General features: G+C 38.2%; 2 protein-coding genes across 2 annotated transcripts; one reads left to right on the top strand and one right to left on the bottom strand.

Annotated features, from left to right (window-relative positions):
- Window positions 1–3,307: 3,307 nt before the first annotated feature.
- ANKRA2 (ankyrin repeat family A member 2) lies at window positions 3,308–11,742 on the bottom strand. Its single transcript, XM_080573202.1, has 9 exons — window positions 11,593–11,742; window positions 10,959–11,356; window positions 8,723–8,881; window positions 7,287–7,352; window positions 5,868–5,965; window positions 5,575–5,700; window positions 5,132–5,198; window positions 4,960–5,040; window positions 3,308–3,872 (listed from the first exon to the last, which is right to left on the bottom strand). Exons 2-9 carry the CDS (start codon window positions 11,245–11,247, stop codon window positions 3,817–3,819), a joined length of 942 nt encoding a protein of 313 aa, XP_080429328.1. The 5' UTR covers window positions 11,248–11,356; window positions 11,593–11,742; the 3' UTR covers window positions 3,308–3,816.
- Window positions 11,743–11,813: 71 nt separating this feature from the next.
- UTP15 (UTP15 small subunit processome component) lies at window positions 11,814–21,682 on the top strand. Its single transcript, XM_080573196.1, has 12 exons — window positions 11,814–12,060; window positions 12,462–12,554; window positions 12,641–12,825; window positions 13,977–14,155; window positions 14,966–15,091; window positions 15,713–15,848; window positions 16,883–16,967; window positions 19,060–19,209; window positions 19,391–19,492; window positions 19,712–19,845; window positions 20,359–20,417; window positions 20,931–21,682. The coding sequence occupies exons 1-12, from the start codon at window positions 11,971–11,973 to the stop codon at window positions 21,152–21,154; spliced, it is 1,563 nt and encodes a 520-aa protein (XP_080429322.1). The 5' UTR covers window positions 11,814–11,970; the 3' UTR covers window positions 21,155–21,682.
- The last annotated feature ends 727 nt before the right edge of the window (window positions 21,683–22,409 follow it).

Genomic DNA, 22,409 nt, shown 5'->3' with positions numbered 1-22,409 from the left:
GATAAACTTTCGTCGTTGCCCTACTTCTGGCCTTTTTGTTCCAAGAAATCATAAACCAGTTGAAGAAGCAGTAATTTTGGCCTCTGTTATGGCTGTGAGTTAAGTAGCATCACCAGGAGTTAAAGTTTGCTGCACAGGTGGAGTTTGACTCTGGAGCCACTGTGGGGAGCTGAGCACACCCATCGTGGATCTTGGAAAAGGTGGAGGATTCTGTCCTGTCCTTGACTTTGCACTGCGGGCATCAGCTCTCTGGGTGGTATGAGGAGGGAGTGTAAGATCCTGATATTTTTTTAAACCAAGGAAAAACTCACAGGCTGAAGGGAGATGAGGCGCTACCCTGAGAAGATCTTGCAGGAGGTTGCCGCTCTCTGCTATCACAGAAACTCAAGTAGGGAATTCAAAGTACAAGATGGATGAACAAAGAAAGCAACAGAGTGGAACTAGTAACTGGCCCTGGAGAAAACTGGAACAGACAGGGGAGTGTTTTACAAAATTCTCATCACATTTACATGCAAATAGTAATGCTAGATTTGTACTTAATTAACTCTTCACTTGAATGAATCCTGTCTGGGTGGAGATGTGTAGCTGTAAAGTTATGTTACTTTAGGAATCACCTTAAAGACAACGTATTAACTTCCTTTAATCATTTATTAACAATCTGTTTATGGTTGTTCTTCACTGTCTGTCCTTGGTAGTTGTTCAAATGCAGATTTTTTTTTTTCTGAGCTTTTGAAAACTTATGTGTAAAGTTCTGTTTTATTTATTTTTCCTTGGTAGGATTAATTCTCATCTATACTATTAATCTTTAGGAACAGAACTGCTTTCTTCTTCAGCTTTTATCTACCTCCCTGCTAGACAGATAAAGGCTGTCTTCACTGTAAGGCTTCCAATCTACTGCAGCCAGCAGCAGCTGTAAATGAATGTTAATTCTGATAAGTGTCCTACCCAGTGCACTGCAGACTGGAGTTCATCTGTTGTGCAGTCTCTGTGTTAAATAGACCAGAATACTTTGCAAAGTCAAATGTGAATGAATGAGACAAAGACTTTGTACAGCTCTGAACTATTCTTTTTACTACTGCTATATCAAGCTGTGCAAGGCAATCTGCTTTGTGAGGCATTGTTCATGACATCTATGATTACATGCTGCACATTTAATTTGGCAAAAAAAATAATTTCTTTATTCAGAAAAGACTTGTTTGCTAACACTTTGAAGTGCAGTATGTATCATTCACCTTCAAATGTAAAATAGTTTAATGCTCCCATAAAAGAATTACTTTGGCAAGTGATTTTTACAAAATCAACATGGAGTTAGATTTTGATCTCAGAATTTTCAAATGCCTCAGATCTTGTGGCATGCTGTGGCAAGGAAAAACAATGACACGTCCAGACTAAAGTATGTCGTTCAAAGGTAATTCCTAGTGTCTTCTCCCTGCCATCAGTGGTTGCAGAAATCCTTCACTCAAAATCAGCAGGCTGATATTTCAAAACATGGCTTGTGAAATACTGCTGTTTTTATCCCCCACAGCAGCCTCACAAGAGCCGTAGAAAATTTCAAGTCCAAGATCATTGCTTTGCCAGCATAAAGTTTCACTATAGAAAGGGCTCTTAATGCAGGAAAAGTTTCTCAAGGACGATCATCTTCACTCTTTTACTCAGTTTTGTGGGATGCTTAGTGGTTATCTGACAGTTGTTTGAAATTCTACAGCAAAAAGAAGAAAAATTACATTTTACTGTCTTAATTCACATCTTTCCATCTTATCTGAAAAACCCCAACATTTTTTAGGATACATTTTCACGTAATAGATAATCATTAGTCAATTAATTTTTTATAAGCTCAGTATTGTCTGAAGTTTAAGAAAAAATACAAAGCAGGTACTGAATGTTCATGATTTAGAAAAAATTACTTTCCTGTAACATAAAGAAAAAAAATTCTTTTTTTTGCTTATGCATACTGAAACAGCATGTTTTTATAGAGGACGCCTTAGAAATCAATCAGAGATGGCTCAGGTTATGTTATTGCAAGAAAACTTTGCATTATATATTTTCAATAAACATGGAAGGCCATTTGTTTTTACACAGGCTTTTGAATCTCAGTATTTCCACCAAATAACTTTACAGTAATTGCCACTTCATATTGTTTTAAAATTACTTATAGTACATTTTTTCTAAAAAAAATAAATTCCTACATAAAAAAGGTAGATAATAGTTAAACATAGCAAGGATTTCACCAACACCTGCAAGTTGTTACAAGTTCTTGCTTCAAGTGTCTCCTTTAAGTTTCATTACACTCAAGATTTCAGCTTTCAGAAAGAAATGGGTATTCTGTTCTCTCACAAACAAAACAAAACAAAAACAAACACATTGCAGAGGTTAATTCTGACCTGATTTACATCTTTTACAGATCACACATTTCATTACGGAGAAAAACTTGGCCACAAATTCAGGTTTAATCTATCTTGTGTTGTTGTTCTTTCTCCCTGCACATCTTCCTACTGTATAGTCAGTCACTTTGAAATAAAGCTACTATTTTGAATCCATAATTTCTCTGTCTCTGACCCAAAGAACTAGGCTGGATTACCCCAGCCATCTAGTTGGGAGCTTTGGATGGGACTGCAGTACCAATACTGTAAACAGTATTGATTTCTGTATGGAATGATTTTTCAAATTGAAAAACACATCGGAGATACTAGCTGTATTTTTACTATTGTAACTTACCTGGGTTCGTTCACATCTTCTGAGCTGCTGGTGGAGAGCAATTTGGAGATTGCATTCACTACACATAGACTAAGAAAGGAGGGGCTCAGAGGTGTATTTTTGTGTACAGATGCCAGACCTCTAGTGGACACAAGGGCTAAATGCTTAGGTAAACATACGTGAACAATGCATGGGGGATGCATATGCATTGTCAGGGGGGAAAACTTCTGAAAAGTCTGTTGCAAAAGCTTTTCCATTATTTAAAATATCATATCCTATTTCGTTGTAGTTTTAAGTGCATGAGTCCCAGGAAATCAGTTAACATTGCCTGCTTTTTCAGCCATTTGCAAAAATCAGTTGTTGCAGCTACACTGGGACATGCAACAGAGCACACATCAGCTGAAGAAGGCTGGAATGCAGCACTTTCTGGCTTCTGTTCCCACACTGTCTGCTGTTCAGCCACTGCAGGGAGGATATTTACGAGCTAGGTATTCTATACTTGGATTTCCTTATATCAGCTAAGTTTCTACCTAGACCACTCTGGTCCAGTTGTTTCAGGAATACAACAGGAAGGCAGAGGGATGTGGAAACAAATCTAACAGGAATCAAACTACCATCAAAGTCTTTCAATTTATTAATAACTTCTTAAAAATCATACAAAGACAAAAGCTGACACAATAATACTAACTGAGGATCTTGAAAACCATCACAAGCGGGTACCACTAACAGTAAAGAGATCTATATTCTATGGTGATATATCTCAGTATCTAAATTATTGTCTTCTCGTGAATACATATCAATGACAAGATCAGGTAGTACTCTTGGCACAGCACCACCCAATGCACTCCATATGAACATTTACACAATGTCAAACTTGTTTTTTTTTTTTTCATGCAAGACAAACAATCTTTTCTTTCAAAGTTATATAAAATATTTTCAAGAAAAAGGATGACACCAAACATTTCTATGAAAGAGGAAGCATATTTAAAAGCTTAACTAAAAACAGCACATAGTTTTACTGAGGTAAATTTACAAAACAAACAACCCTTGTCACTCATGACAGGGCTAAAAAGAAATCCAAATCTCCGAGACGAGAATTGACAGCCACAGAAGAGCCAGCTCTTATTCCTTGATACTCTGAAGTAGCCTTAATAAATGTGACTCAATAACCTGTTGAACTAAAGCAGAGAAAGAGTCTGGTTAATCAGTGTTCAGTGTTTTTTCCAAGTCTTTAGGTATGTACTATTTTGTTTTAGGAGATGCTGACTTGTCCTCTACAAACATTTAATAAAAACAGACAGGAATAAATTCATTCTGAGAAGGGAGTTTGCAGCCCTTCAGAAAATAAAAGCCTCATATAATTAGAAAACAATACACTCAGTAAGGCAGACAGTTTTGGAGGATGATGATCTGTTCTCTGGTTTGAATAGGCAGACAGCTATGGAAAGCAAATTTTAAAGCCTCTACATGGAGAGTGGAAAAGAATGTTTACTTATTTGAAACTACTTCTGTGGAACATTTTGAGACTGAACTCTGGCATGAGTCCTACACCCAGATGTGTAGGACTGTGAAGTTACTGGTTTGTCCATAAGCACACGGCTCTGCTTGGAGAAACTACATGTGCATCAGTATGCTCATTTTTGGGTTCAGTTCCAGATTCTGTAACAACAGACATTTCACAGCTTTCAAAATGAAGGCAGCATGAGGGAAAAACAAGAGTCCTTTCTCTGCCTCTTTGTTTTCCAGAGCCAAATAAGGTAGACTAATTCACTGACCCTCACGCTATTACTGTCTGCCTCCATGACGAACTAGATGAACTAGAGCTAGTATGACCAGCACAGAAGGTTTTGCAAACTACATCACATCATACCAATCACACAGAGCACTGGGGTGAGTGGTTCAGGATGGCTGTAAGTTCTATTAGCATTGTCCTGTGCTGCTCTGATTCCTTGTGCAGAGCTGGGGAGCAGCTTCGTTCCCCATGCCTGGATCATGGTTGCATCAGCCCTATACACTGCTGTCTGTGCCCACAGACGCAGATCCACGCCAGTGACATATTCACAGTAGGAACCTGGTTTTCTGAACAAGGAAGAAAAACTGCTCGTTTTGTGCTGGTACATTTAGGTATATTAAGACTTTTAGGACAGTGATCTTCATACAGCTGCATAAGGAATAAAACTCTATTAGGCTATTGCAGCAGCTGCATAAACAAGGAGTAGCAAAAAAAAAATAAAAAATCAAGGAATATACGTTTCCAATACTCACCACTGCGATAGCCCAAGGCTACAGCCAAATCCATGGAATTATAACCAGCATCTGTTTCAATAGTTGGATCAGCACCACTTTCTATGTGAAATATGAAAAGAAAGTCAGATTTGTAACCATGCTAACTGATAGCACATCACTACTGATAATTCAGTTTGGACAGGCTGCTTACCAAGAAGAATTTTTACACATTTCACATGATTCCCATGCACTGCATATAGCAGAGGTGTTCCTCCATTCTGCAAAAGCAGAAAAAAGCCTTAGACACTTAGCAACCAAACATTCTGCAACTGTAATTCCTTAGCACACTAGCATACTTCCATTTATCAGAAAGTTTTGGTCCTTTAAAACTTCCATCTTCTTTCATCTACTGGTTAGACTGTAAGCTCACTCTTCTACAAGGGTTCAGAATTAGCCTCATTCTCTTTTTATCAAGAAGTCATAACTAGCAGGGCTAATTTCTCTTTTGTTATCAAAAAGCATCCCATGTAAGTTTGGGTAATGTCAGATACTTCAGAAGAGGTATAACAATTTTCAAACCCAAGCCAATGCTGTGCCCTGCTTCAAGCGTCTGACTTAGGTGCACGCAGATGTAAATCCAGTCTAGAGACTTACCCAGTCATATTCATTGACATCAACTCCACAGTCAAGCAGCATTTTCACAATATCTGTGTATCCTTTACTGCAAGCCAGTGAGAGGGCACTTTCTCGCCCTTTCCCCAAAATCTGAGGATCTGCACCCTAAAATTGTAATAAAAAGAAAAGCAAATGAACCAAATTTTTGAAGTGACATTTTTACAGAGAACTTCATTTTAAAAGTTCTAAGCATATAGCAGCATTGACAAACTTAGAAAGGCAAAATAAAATACAAAGTAAATTAAGATATGTAAGTGTGCTCTTTTCCTTACGTTCTGGAGGAGAAATTCCACTACTGCTATCTGCCCATGAGCTGCGGCCCACATCAGAGGGGTAAATCCTTCTTCATCCTTATGATTGATTACGTTTTCTGTTTAAATAAAAACATGCAATTTATGAATCCCTTTCACTAATGCACTGTAGAGCTGGTAGAATGAACGTGTTGACATATTCATTGTGAATGGACTGGTGTAGCAGTGTGCCCTGGAAATTGTTCTCATCTTAAATTTTAAAACAAATTGCTATCCCAGAGATGGTGCAAATATCCTTGTTGAAGGTAAAAAAAAAAAACCAACTGACTGAAGTAAAACCTAAGATTTTTTTTAAGTTCTACGAATCAAGCTGTTTTTACTTAAAAATATTACAAGTTGTCTGTAATCTGGGAGAAAAGTACTGCTTGAAAAAACAAATAAATACATTCTGTACTACACTGTAGAAAGCACTCTTTCAAGAGTTTTGTAAAGAATTAGCTTGTAAAGTAATACAGACAGTATAACCCCATTGCTCCCAAAGTTCAATTAATCAATTGGCTGTTTTATAGAAGGTCTACTTATTAAGGTATATTAAGGTCTACTTATACAGCTGATGTAAGAAAAAAAGAATATACGTGTATATATATATATATTTAACAAGTAGGTGACTTATTTTTTTTAATATCTAAATACTTTAAAAATCCCATGTTTATCATAGCACCATAATTTTAACCATTACCAACATTGCAGAATCAGTTTGCTTTCAATACAGATGACTCATTAACAAAAGTATGTGGATTGAGTTACTTAATACCTGCTTTCTATGAATGTTTCAAGAGAGATGGACTAAAAGAAAGGCTGGTTAGTAATATCAGAATAAGAATATACTATGAACAGTTTAATATATCATGAAGAGTTGAAATTTTGTAAATGTATTACGGACACACAATTGCAGATGCTGAAGAATACAGTACAACTTGGAATGAGTAGTGCTACTATACTGCAGGTGTGGTCCATAGTTTAAATTACCTAACACACAGCTCTCTATGTTGATCAATAAAATAGAATCAGAAAGCCTTGATTAATAGAATGTGTTTTAAATGATTTTAAAAAAAGTTTACCTCTTTTGATAGAACCAACAGATTCTAATCCCTCATCTCCATAGATCGCCTATACAGTGGGAGAGCGGGGGGAGGAAGGGTTTCCTCAACTACTATTAATATTAATGTTTCATTTTAAACCCAAATCATAGCAGTGAGTAAATAGAAGACTCAATGTAAAACAACAGTCCACACCTACAAAGAATAGATACCTAAAAAATCCTTCAATTTGTACCATATTCGGAGGTATCTTTAATGCAGCTTTGGGGAAAAAAGTGTGCAGCAGGTTGTAAATGCGCTGAAGATAAAGAGGATGTTATTTAACCTTCCTTAGACTCACCTTGTTCAATACGTGTGGCCAGATACAGCATTTCTCCCTGAGCAGCCAGCTGGTGAACTGACAAAGCTACAAAAAGGGAAGCAAAAACAGGTGATGTGCACACCAGTTTTCATTCTGCTGTTTGGAGTTGGGCCTAATACCTCCATTGACTTGAGCTGTACATAATCTAGATTTAAGAGCGTGGATAGATTTCATCTTATACTCTGAACTAGAATCACTATGTCAAAAACTGAGATGTTTCTTAAATGTCTCAAAGGTTTTGGTAATTTTTAGTTAATGTATAAATTACACGAGAAAACAGAGATACTTCCTACACTGACTCCTCTGAAGGCAACATACTACCCTCTTCTGCTGTTTGGTCAGCAACCCAAGATCACGTTAAGAACATTTATCAAATGAAAATAAGCATCTTTTGATAAATTAAGGCTGTGCAGTTTAAAAGTGACATTTCTAACATCATTAATTATTATAAGAGTTCACAAGCTACCAGGAAACCTGTCATGCTGCTAGCTGATGCCCCTAACACGACCCTTATTCACTACAATGTCGAACGGATCAGACATTACAGAACTATGCACAAAATGACATCTACAGCTTTTTTTTTTAAAAAAAAAAACACAAAAACAAACAAAACAAAAACAAAACAAAACGAAAACAAACAAAACAAACAAGTACCAAGCATTAAAGGCAGCAGAATTCTTAAGGAGTTACAAAGAAAAACTCTCTGATCCCACAGCAAATGCTGCACAGATGCATGGTTCTGACAATTACAAATAGGGGCAGGTCTGAAAAGTGCTCAGGAGAAAATATATGCAATTTATCTGACTTACATAGCAAGAAAACTAGCTGGTGGTTACACAATACATAAATATTCAGTGTCCTCTTTCTATTCACTGCATAAAAGTTTGACTTATTTCAGAAAGACTGACTATTTTAGTCAGGCTGAGGCACATGATACAGTCCCAGATACATTTTTCCCATGCAAACAGGCTTTTTTTTTTCTTTAAACATTGGTCTTGCTTAGTTTAAGAAAGATGCACAGTCAAGACTTAAAAATGATTTTATAAGAAAGCCGTTGATAGGAGATTAAGTAGATTATGAGTGTAGTTTATAAAGAAAATGCTTGAAAGTCATGAATAAAGAAATCATAAATAATAGCTTGAAGCTCTAAAAGGATCAGAAAAATCTGTCTCTATACTTTTCAAATCAAGAATTGGATCCTTTCTGGAAAATACACCTCAGTCATGAGCTCAGTACAGCACATGCATTATTTTATGGTTGGAACCCTGTAACATTAAACAAGATTATTTCAATGTTTTCTTCCTATATTAAAAACAACAACAACACACACACAAAGGAAAAATGGAAAAAATCTGGCAAGCATCTAACTTGCAGTTCACAAAATACTATTAACAGTTAGGCAGAAGGATACTTACAGTTTACAAGCAGAGGTGTTGTAGAGACTTCATTTCCCCTATGTTTGTTAGTTAGGGTAGTTGATTGTTTTATTGGTGAGAAATGCTTAGTAGTTGATGGAGTATAAACGTGCCTTACTTGGATACCAGGGGAAGGAGAAGTATGGATGTTGCATTCAGCTACATTGAACAGAGAAAACAGACATAGTTTTAATGCTAGAAAGGAAGTAAAAAGAAAGCCACAGATTCTAAGTTAAAGTAGAAAACAGCGCTACCACAAGAACTTTCAAACCTACGCTAAGTAAGCTTTGTGGCATGTGCTTTTTCCACCGTGTATCATGCAAGTTGATCAAAGGGCTGTTTTCATTTCTGGCATAAAGCAATACTGATAACCCATATGTTAAATATGGCGTAACTTCACCCAGAAACAGTTTGTTGTCTAAGTGAGGTAATTCTTTGCCTAGGTTCCCAACACATCCAGCACGGATTTACCAGGTAGGATGGCTCCATTTCACATTCAATATTCTTACTAGCACTCTCCAGTGCAACGAAAACATGAGTTAGCCTCATTCAGTCCTGCAGTCACGAGGCACTCAGCTCAATACTCTACCTACTCCTTGACCAATGGATTCAACCTTCATTGGTTGGGTGAAGGTCACTTCATGGATGGACCTTCACTGTGTTTCTTCACTAAGACCTTTTCAACTCCTGTTGAATAAAATTGTGACTACATTATGGATGTCTTATTTATCCAGTAGGAACAAAGATCTTCCAAACTAGCTAAAAGAAAATGCAGAAGCAGGTCACCACTTAGAATTCAGAAGTCACACAACGCTACTGTTTTTATCAGTACTGACTTTTCTAACTTTGTATCAGAATCCAATAGCAAGGTATTACAGAATAGATAGAGCATCTTGGCTTCCAATTCTCAAAACAATAGCTTTTGAGAAGTAGCTGAAAAGCCAAATAATTTTTAGGAAGCTAGCTGACTGAATACTGGAGAGACCTACTTAAGGATTAAATTCCAGTATTCGTTAAACTGATCTGAAACCAGTGTGCACCAGTAATCAGTGATTGAAAGCTAATTAACACACACACTGAATTCACACTATAGTGAACCTCTTGGTCATAAACCCAAGTGCAAATTTCCAAACAGAACCAATTAGAAGTACAGGATAAAAGGATGAAAATAAAATTACACTCTGTTTGCCAATCAGCTATAGCTGAGGTTATCAAATTAAGAGACCTACCAGGGATTTTTGACCTGCGGTCTCTGGATCCGCAGGACTACTTCTAAGGGGTTCACAAATGTTACCTAAGAAAAAACAACCCTATTGCTGATGGGTCTAAATTTGCCGTTCAGGTCTGCAGCTCCACTAGAAAGCATTTAGGGCCTGCAAATCAAAAAAGTTTGAAAATTACAATGGCTGAACTGCAGCCAAACAACACAAATCAGAGAAATCATGAAAATCCACAACAGGTCTGTGTTTGTATTTGTTATAGGAAATGGGTCAAATTCAATATTATGAAAAAAACAAACTACTAAGTGTCTGAAATATTAAAGCAAGAACTGCAAAAACATAATTACTACTAAGGAATAGAAAGAAACCCTAACTCCCTTCTCTATCAACATGCTCAGCTATTAAAAAGTATGGATCAACTCTTATGAAGCTGGACAGCAATGGTTAAATATTAGCTGCAGAGAACAATTTACAGATTTACAGCACTGTTCACCTTCAAATAGTGTGAAACTGAATCAGCAAGACACTTGCTACAATGAAGATGGGCTTTGTCTATCCATACTCATAGGACAAAGTAAACTGCAAGACCTGTTATTTGGACATCGTACCAGTGAAAAGACAAAACATGATCCAGAACACTGCTGCAGTTGAAATGACCATATAGTACTTTTAGTAATGTTTTGTAAAAACACATATTCAACAATGTGTAGCATATCGTATGACTTTATAATAGGGCTTGCTACCAGAAGACGCAAGCTTGTTTTCATAATCTGCATCAGGTCTTAATAAATTAAAGGTTTTTTGTGCCATCATTTTTTAAATTAAAAAAAACTGCAATAAAATAAACTTGGGAAAAATTAGTTTTATAGTAATAACCAGTAAGACATATATAAAAAATGCTAGCAGAACAAATTTTAGAAACGATTACACATATATGGCAGATACTTTTTTTTAAATGCAGCATCTTAACAGGATGAAACAGTCTAGACACAACAATTTGTACCATAAAGTTCAACCTTTAAATAAGACAGACGCCACTTCGAGGTCGGAGTTAACTTGATCTTGAATATTTTTACTGTCCTCCTCATTCAGAGACTTCACAAACCGCGAGCAGACGTTCATATCAAATCTATTGGGCAAAATGAACTTCATGCCCATGGTGACGCTCTGCGTTTGGCCTTCCTCCGTGCTGGAGTCCAGCTGACGCTCCACCTTGATGTCCGGCATGGGGGGGAGGCTGTAGCTAGCGGTGCATTCCTCCACTATCAGCTGCGCCCCAGCGTCTAAGCTCGCCGAGGACGCCATGGCTTCAGTCAGGCGCAGGTTTTCACGCCGCAGGTCTCTCCATGGTACCTGCCCGGTGCGGGTGCAGCCAGCCAAGCCGCATGCAGAGAGATGCGGGCGTCTGCGCGACCTGCGGCGAACACGGGCAACAACGTTTAGCCACACGGCGTTAGCTTTAGCTGGTTAAAGCCTCGGAGGACGCAACCCTGCCAGGCGCTACGGGCCCAGCCTCTGCCTGAGGCTACCAGACGGTTACTCTGCCCCCCTCCCCCCCAGCCACCTGAGGCGCCATTTCACGACAGCGAACACCGACCCCCCCCCGCCCACCCAACCCCCCTCACACACAGACCCCCAAGCAAAAGTTACCGCGGCTGCGCGCCCCTCGGCGCCGCGGGAGGCTGTGCGAGCCGGGCAGCGCCCCACGACCCACGACAGCCCCCCCCCAGTCACGACGACAGGGAGGCGTGTCGCGACAACCGCTCCGGGGGGGGCGGGGGGAGGGAAGGAGGGGAGGGAAGTGGCGCCTCACTCGCGCGCCGCGCCGCGATTGGCCCGCAGGCGGCGCCCGCCGATGACGCGCGCGTGCGCAGAGCGCAGCGCCTCTCCGCGAGGTCCGAGCGGGGACCGGCATGGCGGCGGCCGCGCGGCGCGGCGGGAAACGCGGTCTCTGAGGCGGCCCCGAGCCTCCCCTCCTCTCCCCTCGCCGAACCTCCCGCAGCGCCTCCCGCAGCGCCTCGCCCCGCCATGGCGTCCTACAAGCCCGTGGTGGTGCAGGCGGTGCCCAAGCTCGGGGAGAAGGTGACGCAGGACACGCTCTACTGGCGGGGGTACAAGGTACGGCACGGCCGCCCTCCGGGGGGTCTCCAGCGGCGCCCCGAAACCCGCCGGGGGGGATCCCGGGAGAGCCAGGGTAGCGCGAGCCCTGGGCTGATGAAATTAACATCCCTGAGTCATGCTTACTGCGCACCCGGGGGCAATTAAACTATTCATAACCTTCCCTGACTGAACTTTTTTTTTTTTTTTCCAAATAAAAGTCATAATTAGTGGGTCTGTTATAGTGCCCAGAGTGGGAAATAGTGTTAAAAGTAGCCCAGAAGAAGAGACGCCTCATGGGATAGCACTCACAGATAACTTGGTTCTAAATATCATTCTGAGCTCTGTAATAAGAATAGATTTCTTTAATTTCATTTTTGATACTTACGTGTGTTTAATCATCTTAATTGCAACTCTTTCAGACGCCTGTTCAGATAAAGGAATTTGGTGCAGTAAATAAAATCGACTTCTCCCCAGTTCCTCCATATAACTATGCTGTTACAGCCTCCTCAAGGGTAAGTAGCTTTTTTTTTATGTTTTCATATTGCTGTTCTTCAACTGCTGTCATGTGAGTGAACTTACTGTCTTTTCCTTTTGCCAGATCCATATTTATGGTCGTTATTCTCAGGAACCGATCAAAACGTTTTCTCGCTTCAAAGATGCTGCCTATTGTGCCACATACAGGGATGATGGCAAACTGCTTGTTGCTGGCAGCGAGGAAGGTAGCATTCGTCTCTTTGATATTAGTGGAAAAGCACCCCTGAGGCAATTTGATGGTCATACTAAGTAAGACAGTGTTTTGTTCTTTGTGTGCATAAGCTTGTCTGGTGTATTTACGTATGTCTGCTTAGCATGTTGTTGAAAATCTGAGTAGTATTCATCTGTGCTGCTTGCAACTTCTGCACGTCTTACTGAAAAGTAGATTTTAAAATTGAATTCCAGATTAGAGTAATGATACTGTTTTTAACTCTAAATGTGAATTGGGCACATGGAAGAATAAATACATATTCTAATTAAGACAGATGTTTGCTGATATATTGTGTAAACACAGTCTTGTGACTGCACGATGTTGGTAAGCAAATTTTATTTGATGCTGGGAGGAGCAGTTGTAAAAAGTGGTTAGAAAAGCTGTGAAGAAATATGTGAGGAAGAGCAGGAATCACTTTAAAAAACAATTAAAAAAAGAAAAAAAGGAAAGTCTGTGCCCCTGGGTGTGGAAGAAGTTGGAGGAGGAATCCTGATCTTTGAGTGAGACGATGACAATGGTAATAATTAGATTAAACAGATTGCTGTGCTCTGGAAGATCTAAAGCTGTTTTATCTTTCTAGAATAATAACAACAACAACCCTCTTTTATAGGAAAGCACCCATGCAGAACTTGAGATTGTGTTTCTACCTATCTGAGCTCTCTGGCTGCAGATAGGGTATTATTTGAAGTCTTAATCCCCAGGTTGATTTAGTAAGATCTAAAGTAGCTATGTTTCCTGTCAAAGTCATTCTCTGTTGGGATGTTAAAATGATAATACTGATTTTGGTAGTGATTCCTAAAGGACAAGGAGAGTGTCCAACACAGTCTTACTTAAGGCTTACTATTTTAAATAGCTTAAAGGTTATTATTTCAAAAGGACTGGGCTAGTACACAGACCTCCAAGTAATAAATGCAGAATTTACAGCTCTTGAATGAGCATCCAGTAGATCTGTAAAACTCTTAATGCAGAGCATAGCAGTGCTTGGATTAGCATCTTGTGTGCAAGATCCTTTTCTGGCTGGAACTATACAAGATGAACTATTTTTAACTTCTGAAGTGAGGCTCGCTAATTTCCAGTAGTAAATACTTTGCACTTTCAGACTAGAGAGAATCCTTCCCTTCAGCAAGCTCTTTATTTGTGGAAATAAGAATATATTTTAACAATGGCTATTGTGCACTTTGGTTTCTAGAGCTGTTCATGTGGTGGGCTTCCTCTCTGATAAATACCGAATATTTTCTGGTGGTGATGATTATTCATCAAATTTGTGGGATATTCCAAGTGCTACAGAAATTGTGTCATACACTGAACATACAGACTATGTGAGATGTGGCTGTGCAAGTAAATTGAATGGAGATGTCTTTATAACAGGTTTGATTTTATTTTTTATGCATGGTGTTTGTTTTTTTTATAGAACTGAAGAAAAAAAACAGTAAATTTTTAATACAGTAGCATCTTGTGTATTTTATTTTAAACATCAACAATCTTCCTGTTCAGAGCCAATCTCGTTTCCTTTTTACTTGCTTTTCACAGCTAATGCTGGTGTTTGTAGGGAAACAAAGTGTTTAACATATTTTTGCTTTAGCCTGTTAATGTTAATGGGGCTATTCTGACTTGCCTTTGAAAGTTGAAGATGCTGTGAATGCATCCTTTAACTGGGATTGATGGAAGTGTTTTATCAGGGCTCTGGAGGAGAGCAGTAGTTCCGCCGCAATTTGTACAGTCTAAAACTTGCAGACTCAGAAATGAAATGTCTTATGAGAAGTTTTTAAGATCAGTTGCCTTTTTTTTTTCTACCAGCAACATTCTATTAATCTGTTGTAAATTTATAAATTAAAATGCTGTGAAAAATCAAGAGTTCTTTGATTTAGGGGGCAAAAGACAGTAGGTTTCATCATGTTTTCTGGTATTTGTTGTTACTAATACACTTGATTAATAGAAGAGAAATAAAGTTAAGAATTAAATTACTTTTAAGACCTGACACGCCGCTAGGACTAGAATTGGAAGCCTTATGCTGCCAGAAGGCTATAAATTAAGTAAACCACTAGGCATTTTAAATGTATGGTGTAAGACTGACCGTTTCCATTTGTCCGGAGCTCCTTTAGATTGTAACACGTGGCCGTTTTACTTCCTGAAATACTTGAATTACACAACTGAAGCTATTTATGGTGTTGTTTGCAGGTTCCTATGATCACACTGTGAAAGTGTTTGATGCAAGAACAAAAAGTAGTGTCATGACAATAGAACATGGCCACCCAGTGGAGAGTGTGCTTCTTTTCCCTTCAGGAGGGCTGCTAGTGTCTGCAGGTACTTAAATAAAATCAACTTTGTTTTCTGCTGGGCCCAATTTGAGAAATCTTTCAGCAGCCGTCTTCCCTGTGTGATGCTTTAATTTGGCCAGGAAGTGGTAAGTATGTAAAAACTAGATTTCTCAAGGATCTTCCTTGGGAACTGGTGTTGATCTGAAGGTTGAAGGTAGGGGTCTTATCTCTGATTTGCTTCTCTTGTAATTAGTTAAAAACTAGTAGTACACTTTTAATGATGAAATGCACTTTATCGGCTCAGTGCTGGCCTGAAGGAACGTAATTAAGAAGTGTTTTGAAAGGTGTGGCTGTACATTTCTCTAAATTATGTTTAGCAATGTTTTTTAGTCTCTTACTATTGCATGAGAAGTCTTGCGATCCAGTAGTGTTTAAATCCTTTTTGTAAGGAATATGTTGAACCAATCAGCTGTGCCTGCAAAACCACCTGAAAAAGAACAGGCTTGTAATGTGTCTTGTCCTATGGGATAGCCGTAATGGATGGAGAGCACAAGCAGGTGCAGAAAACTCTGTTACAAGGGATGCACTGTGTCACTTGTGTGAAAACTTCTTCAGAGAAGCATAAACGTGTACATGTCCAACTGTTTTGTGCGCTTCTTTCTCATAGGAGGACGTTATGTCAAAGTCTGGGATGTATTGAAAGGCGGACAATTACTAGTTTCGCTTAAAAATCATCATAAAACTGTAACTTGTTTGTGCCTGAACAGCTCTGGACAAAGGTTATTATCAGGATCCCTGGACAGGTTGGTATATTTTGGAACTTTGTTTTGCCTTTTTCTCTTATTAACATGAGCATCAGTGAGAGTTGCATGTGCCATTTGGTAATGCATGGGGGGAACTTCTGAATAAGCATTCATTTTTTTGAACCTCTGAACTGACCCTTGCTGTCTCAATAAGAAAACTATTCTTATTTTACTTCAATGCAGTTCAATACTGGTTAGCATTTACCTTTAAAAGAGCCCATTTTTGGTGTATCTGTGCTGTTGCTTTTTGTCCCCCGTAAAGTGACCCTGTCAATGGAAGGAATGCACCCAAGGCGCAGAGGTGAAGTAAGTCCTTTGCAAGGGTGCTTTTTGTAATTTTTTATGTTGCTTAGTTCAGTTATACAATCTGTTGTCTCTAAGACATTAGAAGTATGAACTGGTCTGAAGTGACCGTGGTCTATTCTCTTACTCCCTGCCTTCCCTCCGTGCTGTACTTCCTAGGCTCCCTCAAGCTATGTGGTCACAAAGCATAAGCTGTGAAGGGTTGCATTAACTATGTAGCTATGGGTTGTTCAATGCTTATAACACTAAAGTTCATACTTGTAAGATAGTGTTTAGTTTTTTCCTTTGTTAAGGATTTTCCACCTTCAAACGAATCATTAAAGGGCAGCTGGATGCAAAAATACCCATGGATTTAATTCCAGAAATTATCAGTAAATCTTCCATTTAAAATTAAGAACAAGTTAGGAGAAACACTGTCTTAGCGTTTCCTAATAAGTGTTGCTGAAGTCAAGTTGTCTTTACATCTGTCTTTGGTTTCCTTTTCTGCCCTTTTCACTGTTTTCATCTTTTTAGTGTAAGGGTAAGTAATCCTTTCTTTTTCTTTTCTGAATCTTTTGCTAGAACCTTCCTGTTATTACGGGAGAGGTAATAACAAAGAAGCTCGCTAGTAGTCTGAAGAAAGCTTTGCTTAAATATTCAGTTTCTTTAAATGATCTCCTAGAAGCTGAGAATGATAAAGTTTCTGTGACGGCATTAGTAACAAGGTTTTAATCGTCACTGTTCCTATACAGGCACGTGAAGATTTACAGTACGACTTCCTACAAAGTAGTCCACAGCTTTAACTATGCAACATCTATCCTCAGTCTTGCATTGTCAGTAAGTACTTTAAAAGTTTTTATAGGCAGGGTAATTGTAATAAGCTTTAAGTCTCTGAAGTAATTGATTTTTGCTTTCATTGCTATTAGATGTTTCACAGGAATGCTGAACATGTGAACTAGAATCACTGACTGTATTTCTCCTGGGTAAAAATTGCATTTAGAGGTTTAAAACATAATAGATTAAAATAGGTAACCAGATTTTACCCGAATAGATCTATACAAAATTGTGTGTTTATCAGGCACCGTATATAGCGTTGGGGAAGTACGCAGCTTAGAAGGGAAGTCCTTTAAGATGAGTATACACATCTTTTGCTTTTCAGGAACCTTCCAAGTCTTCTTGTATGGCAGTGATAAAAGGAAAAAGTGTTTTATTTCTTTCTTTGGAAGATTTAGAATAGGATGAACCTGTCTTAGAAGTTGTTGATGTTAGAATGATCTGAGGAAAAGAAGAGGAGAGGGCCTGGGGTATGAGCATAAATGAAGGTCTGCCAAACCAGCTGTCTTACTGTCTTGGGAACAGAAAACAAAAATCCTTACTTCTCCAAAGTGTTCCAATGGATAACTGGCTGTTTGGGCAAAAATTTGAAGGCCAGCACCTCTTTTTTTTAAAGCAGAACTGTCATGATGCAGTCACTCCGCCATATAACCAGTAAAGGATATGTAAAAGGGACTGCGAAGGTCTTTGCTACTTTACTATTGTCATGATCTTCTGGAACCAAGGAGGAAGGGCGAGAGCTAAGGGCGACAGAAAATATTCCTGCATGGCATACCTTGTTCCCCATAGAACTAGAGCTATAGGTCTTGAATGAATTTGGATTAGGTGAAGACTATAGTGGGGCATATCTTTCACAGAACCACAGAAAACATGCTTCAAGCCTCTGCTTCAAGTGCAAAACACATGCCATACCTGCATATCTGATGTTCTTCCAAACTCGTTTGGTGATGACACCAATTTCTGTGTAACTCAAAGAATTTCTCTAGTATAAACCTGTTCAGTCTCTCCATTAGCTTGTACAAAATTTTAACCTTCACTAAATGCCTTGACGAAGAGTTCCATGTCTCTTGACACAACAGTTAGTAAGGGTGCCTCCTTTTGTTCCATTTGAACCTTCACTAGTGTCACTTGATACCCTTAAGGAATACTGAGCAACTGATCTCCATCCATGCCTGTCATGATTCTGTAGGCTTCTATAATATGCTTCCTCAGCTGTCATTTTCCCATGCTAGGGAGTTCTGTCTCAAATCAAGCCAACTTTTTATTCTCCTTATTTTTTTTTTGATTTTTTTCCTACTCTGATTCTGCTTCTGATTTTTGAGAATATAACTTGCATAGGACGTAGGATGTGGACAAATTATGGATTTATTTAATGGCATAACGACCTTCTATTTTTTATTTCTTATGTAGTAATTTCTCTCATTTGCTGTTTTTCTTAAAAGCTGTTGAGCATTCAGCTAATATTTAAAATTTTCATATACTTATCTATTAGTACTAATGGGTCAGAACCCACTTTTTAATATGTAAAGTCAGTATTTTTTCTGTAATGCATTATTTAAAATTACAACCTTTATCATCAAATAAATTTACCTTTTTATGTAGATAGAACATATAGCACTGGCTGATGTTTTGAACAACTTTCACTTGTTTCTGAAAATGCTGCTGATCCATATTAGCTCTTTCATAGGTAGCGTTTATGTCTGCTGTATAGCATGTAATATCCAAAGGCAGTTGTACACCGTTTGGAAAAAAAAACACAAACATCCTAGATTATACTTGCTTGTGTATTTGTGAGGAGGATGTTAATGTGTATTTGAATCTTGCTGAGCTAGTCATACTGTATACTTCTAGGTGTTTATTAAAGGCTTGTTAAATAGATAATGTTGCTTAGGATCATAGCTTTGAAGATGGTCCTTCAGGTACAGGGAATTTGACAACAGAACCCCATAGAAGTGTCTTCTAGCTTAAATTTTTCTATGATAATGTGATTTGAATTTTATTATTACACATAAAAGTTGAAAAATATGCACAGTAGTAATGCATGTGTTGTCAAATAAAACACTAGGTTCCTAACTCTGTGGTTTTTGCGTTTTAGCCTGAAGATGAAACTATAGTTGTAGGCATGACCAATGGGGTGCTAAATGTTAAACACAGAAAACCTGAAGAAAGCAAAGAAAAGTCTCAAAAGAAGAGACAACCAGCATATAGAACCTATGTGAAAGGAAGAAATTACATGCCAAAACAGGTAAGGTGAAGTGAGAAAATGTGTCTCGAAGCACTCAAGATTTCTTTTTTTTTGTGTGCACTAAGTTGAAGGGAGGCAAGACACAAAGACATACAAGCTTGTCCATAGTAGTATGTTTACATTTTATATCTACACAAATTCATTGTGTTTGTCTTGCTCTGAACTTATATTTCAATTCTAGGAGGATTTCTTTGTCAGTAAGCCTGGAAAGTGTGTTTTGAGGAAATACGACAAGCTACTGAAGGGCTTTCAGTCATCCAAGGCCCTTGATGCAGTATTGGAGGTAAGGCTTTGCTTCTGTTTCATCAAAGTTGTGTGCTGTCATTCAAAGTGGATTTTTCTGTATCTTGAACTAGTTTTCTTTCGGTGTATAACCAGAAAGTAGTCAAACTGTGTGGGTTCCTTGTGCGTCCTTTGTTCATTTTATTTTTTGCAAACTGATACCATCCCTGTTTTCTGTATCAAGATGTTGCTTTGATACTAAACTCTTCTATGTGTTCAGCCACACATCAGGCTTTATACCCCTGAAGTTACGGTTGCAGTTATGCAGGAACTAAACCGCAGAGGAACACTAAGGAGCGCACTTGCAGGCCGAGACGAGAAGCAAATTAGTCTCCTCCTTACCTTTGTGACAAGGTATTATTTTACCTTACTTACTCTGACAACTTATTTTGAGACCCATATTTCTTACTAGCTTTTGCCACAGGGGCTCAGGAGATCATGTTTGTAGCACTGGTTGAAATTTCATGTGCCTTTTGCTTTCTGATGCCAAGGTCTCGGATTTTGGCTGTAGTACTGAGACAGTTTACATGTTAGCACAAAATGATTTTGTTGATATTATGAAAGCCACCGAAAGAGACCGTTTTGCCCCTTTGCCCCACATTTTACCCTTAGTCTGTTATTTTTTGTCTTTTCAATGCAACCCATGTCTTAACATACCTGAGGCTTTTGCCAGTCCTCCAGTCCCTGCTGTCTTTGTGAAAAGAGGAGGGTAAATAACACATGGAGCTTTTTTGACTCGTAACGCTGAGTGCTGTTCTGTGAGGTCTCTTTCCTAAGAAAAATGTTATCTGTATGCCAGTATGACAGAGCTGCATGTAACTTTCATTTTTCAACACATTACAATGGCGATGTGTTCTAATTTTGCAGGCGTGTAATTGAACCTAGATTTACTCCAATACTGGTAACTGTCGCAGATATGATCACTGGTAAGTGCCACACAAGGAAGACTTTCAAAGCCCAGCAGCTAATTTGAAAATAAGGTGAAAAATGCTACCCTTTTAAGAAACTATGCCTACGTAGTTTAGTTTATAAACTCAATGGCGATAAAATGATCCAAAAAGAAATTTTGCTAGACAGCATTGATCCTGCAGACAGTATAAATCAGATACTGTCTGTGAGGTTCCTCATGGTTTCTTAATTTTTTTTTTTTTTGGTTCTTCATGTTTCTGTACTTCTGTAGTACAAGTGACTTCAGTTTCTCCAATGAGGTAAAATAGTATTCGATATAGTAAAAACTTCTTTTTCTGTTAGTTTGACTTATATATTACTGTGGGTATGTACCAATAATTAACACTGTTTTTCAGAACACTAGCAAAGTTGTCTTATTTGTCTGCAACGTTGGATTAGTGCCACGTTCTTTAAATGTCTATCTAATTAGCCAATATAATTTCTACATCTTTAATAGGTATGTCTATCTTAAGTGACTCTCTTCTTTACAGATATTTATCAGCCTGTGCTTGGACAGTCAGCAGTTGTAGATAAACAATTCTTGAGGCTTCAGGAAGCCATAGGAAGAGAGATTGACTATCAAGAGGAACTACTAGAAGTTTTAGGAATGATGGATGCACTATTTGCTACTTTGACTAAGAAAAAAGCTACATATCTAGAAGAGAACACGAGTAATGGTCTTACAAATACTCTGGATCAAGATATGTGTAACTAACTGATGTCCACCACAACAAAAACTATATGGACTTGAAATAGATGACCTGTTCTCCTGACAACTTTTTATAATAGTGACTTTCAAAATAAGCCCCTCTCTGCATAAGTTCTGTCTTGCAGGATTTGTTTTTGAAGAGGACAAATCATAGAAGACAGAGGAAGAAGGACTTTTTCAAGATTCTCCATGTAATATTTTTAGAACAACTGAGTTTTAAACTTTTATTCCAAAGCTATTTAACTTCTAATGAGTGTATTGTGCATCCAGTACTAAGTCATGATTTGATTTTGGAAAAACAATCAGTAATTTTTACTTTTTGTTTACTAGAAAATAATTACAAGTTTGTCTGATTTTAACATGTTATCATCCTTATTTAAGTTTAGTGTCCCATCTCAGGTACTTGGACACAGGAGTAAAATCATGTATGTATTTGATATAACTTGACAGTGTTGTGTTTTCTTTCATTGCTTTGTCTGCACTTCAAACTTCCATAAATTCATAGAAAACATCAAAATAAAAAGAACTAGTACATGTAGGTGTTTTTTTGTACGGTAGAAGAAATATGCTTCTATATTACTGGAAAAACTCGTTTCTTTTTTTGAAGAGTGATGTATGTTTATGACTTACAATTCTCAAGAAAAAAGATAATCCTTGCATCTAAGGGGACATGAATTCAAAATAAATTAACGTAGTAAGTAAATAAATTGTACACCAATGAGGAAATCATCAGGTACATATAATCCAAGAGATTTTTCTTAATTCTATCACTGTTGTTATACAGTAGAGTCTAATTTTTTTATAGAATAAAATCATAGAATCACTCAGGTTGGAGAAGACCCTTTTTCATCAAGTCCAACCATCGCCTAACGCTACCAGTTCCAGTAGTAAAACATGTCCCTAAGTGCTACATTCACACAAATTTTGTATTAGAATGATGGGGTAGTTGGTTTTTGTTTGTTTGTTTGTTTGCTTTTTAAACTTCAAGTGAAGCTGAAGTAAGATCATATACTTTAGAAAGAAAGGTGTACCAAAGGCCACTCACATTTAGGATGACAGTTTGGTAAAAGTTCATTTGTGGTCTGTTTTTGTGTTTTCACCTGGGGCTGAAACTTACTGGGATACCATAAGAATTTCCCTCAAAAGGAATTTGTACATGTCTGGCAGTTGGCAGTGAATGATGTTTATCAGTATAACTTGGAAATTTTTTCCAAGTTTTAAGTACATTCAGGTAACATTTTCTGAGTTTTACCTAAAATCT

This window comes from Anser brachyrhynchus, assembly GCF_964034855.1.
Source record: "Anser brachyrhynchus genome assembly, chromosome: Z".
NCBI classification, from domain to species: domain Eukaryota; kingdom Metazoa; phylum Chordata; class Aves; order Anseriformes; family Anatidae; genus Anser; species Anser brachyrhynchus.
Note: the sequence above shows the minus strand (reverse complement) of the source record. Positions and strands in the feature narration are given on the sequence as shown.

What these genes read in the sequence shown, in the direction of transcription:
- ANKRA2 (XM_080573202.1), bottom strand. Translation starts at nt 11,247, where the DNA reads ATGGCGTCCTCGGCGAGCTTAGACGCTGGGGCGCAGCTGATAGTGGAG. An exon ending in GGCGTCTGTCTTATTTAAAG is followed by an intron (nt 8,882 to 10,958) that starts GTTGAACTTTAT and finishes TGTTCAATGTAG; the next exon opens with CTGAATGCAACATCCATACT. An exon ending in GGCCACACGTATTGAACAAG is followed by an intron (nt 5,966 to 7,286) that starts GTGAGTCTAAGG and finishes TTATTTAAACAG; the next exon opens with AAAACGTAATCAATCATAAG.
- UTP15 (XM_080573196.1), top strand. Translation starts at nt 11,971, where the DNA reads ATGGCGTCCTACAAGCCCGTGGTGGTGCAGGCGGTGCCCAAGCTCGGG. An exon ending in TCTACTGGCGGGGGTACAAG is followed by an intron (nt 12,061 to 12,461) that starts GTACGGCACGGC and finishes CAACTCTTTCAG; the next exon opens with ACGCCTGTTCAGATAAAGGA. An exon ending in CCCTTGATGCAGTATTGGAG is followed by an intron (nt 19,493 to 19,711) that starts GTAAGGCTTTGC and finishes CTATGTGTTCAG; the next exon opens with CCACACATCAGGCTTTATAC.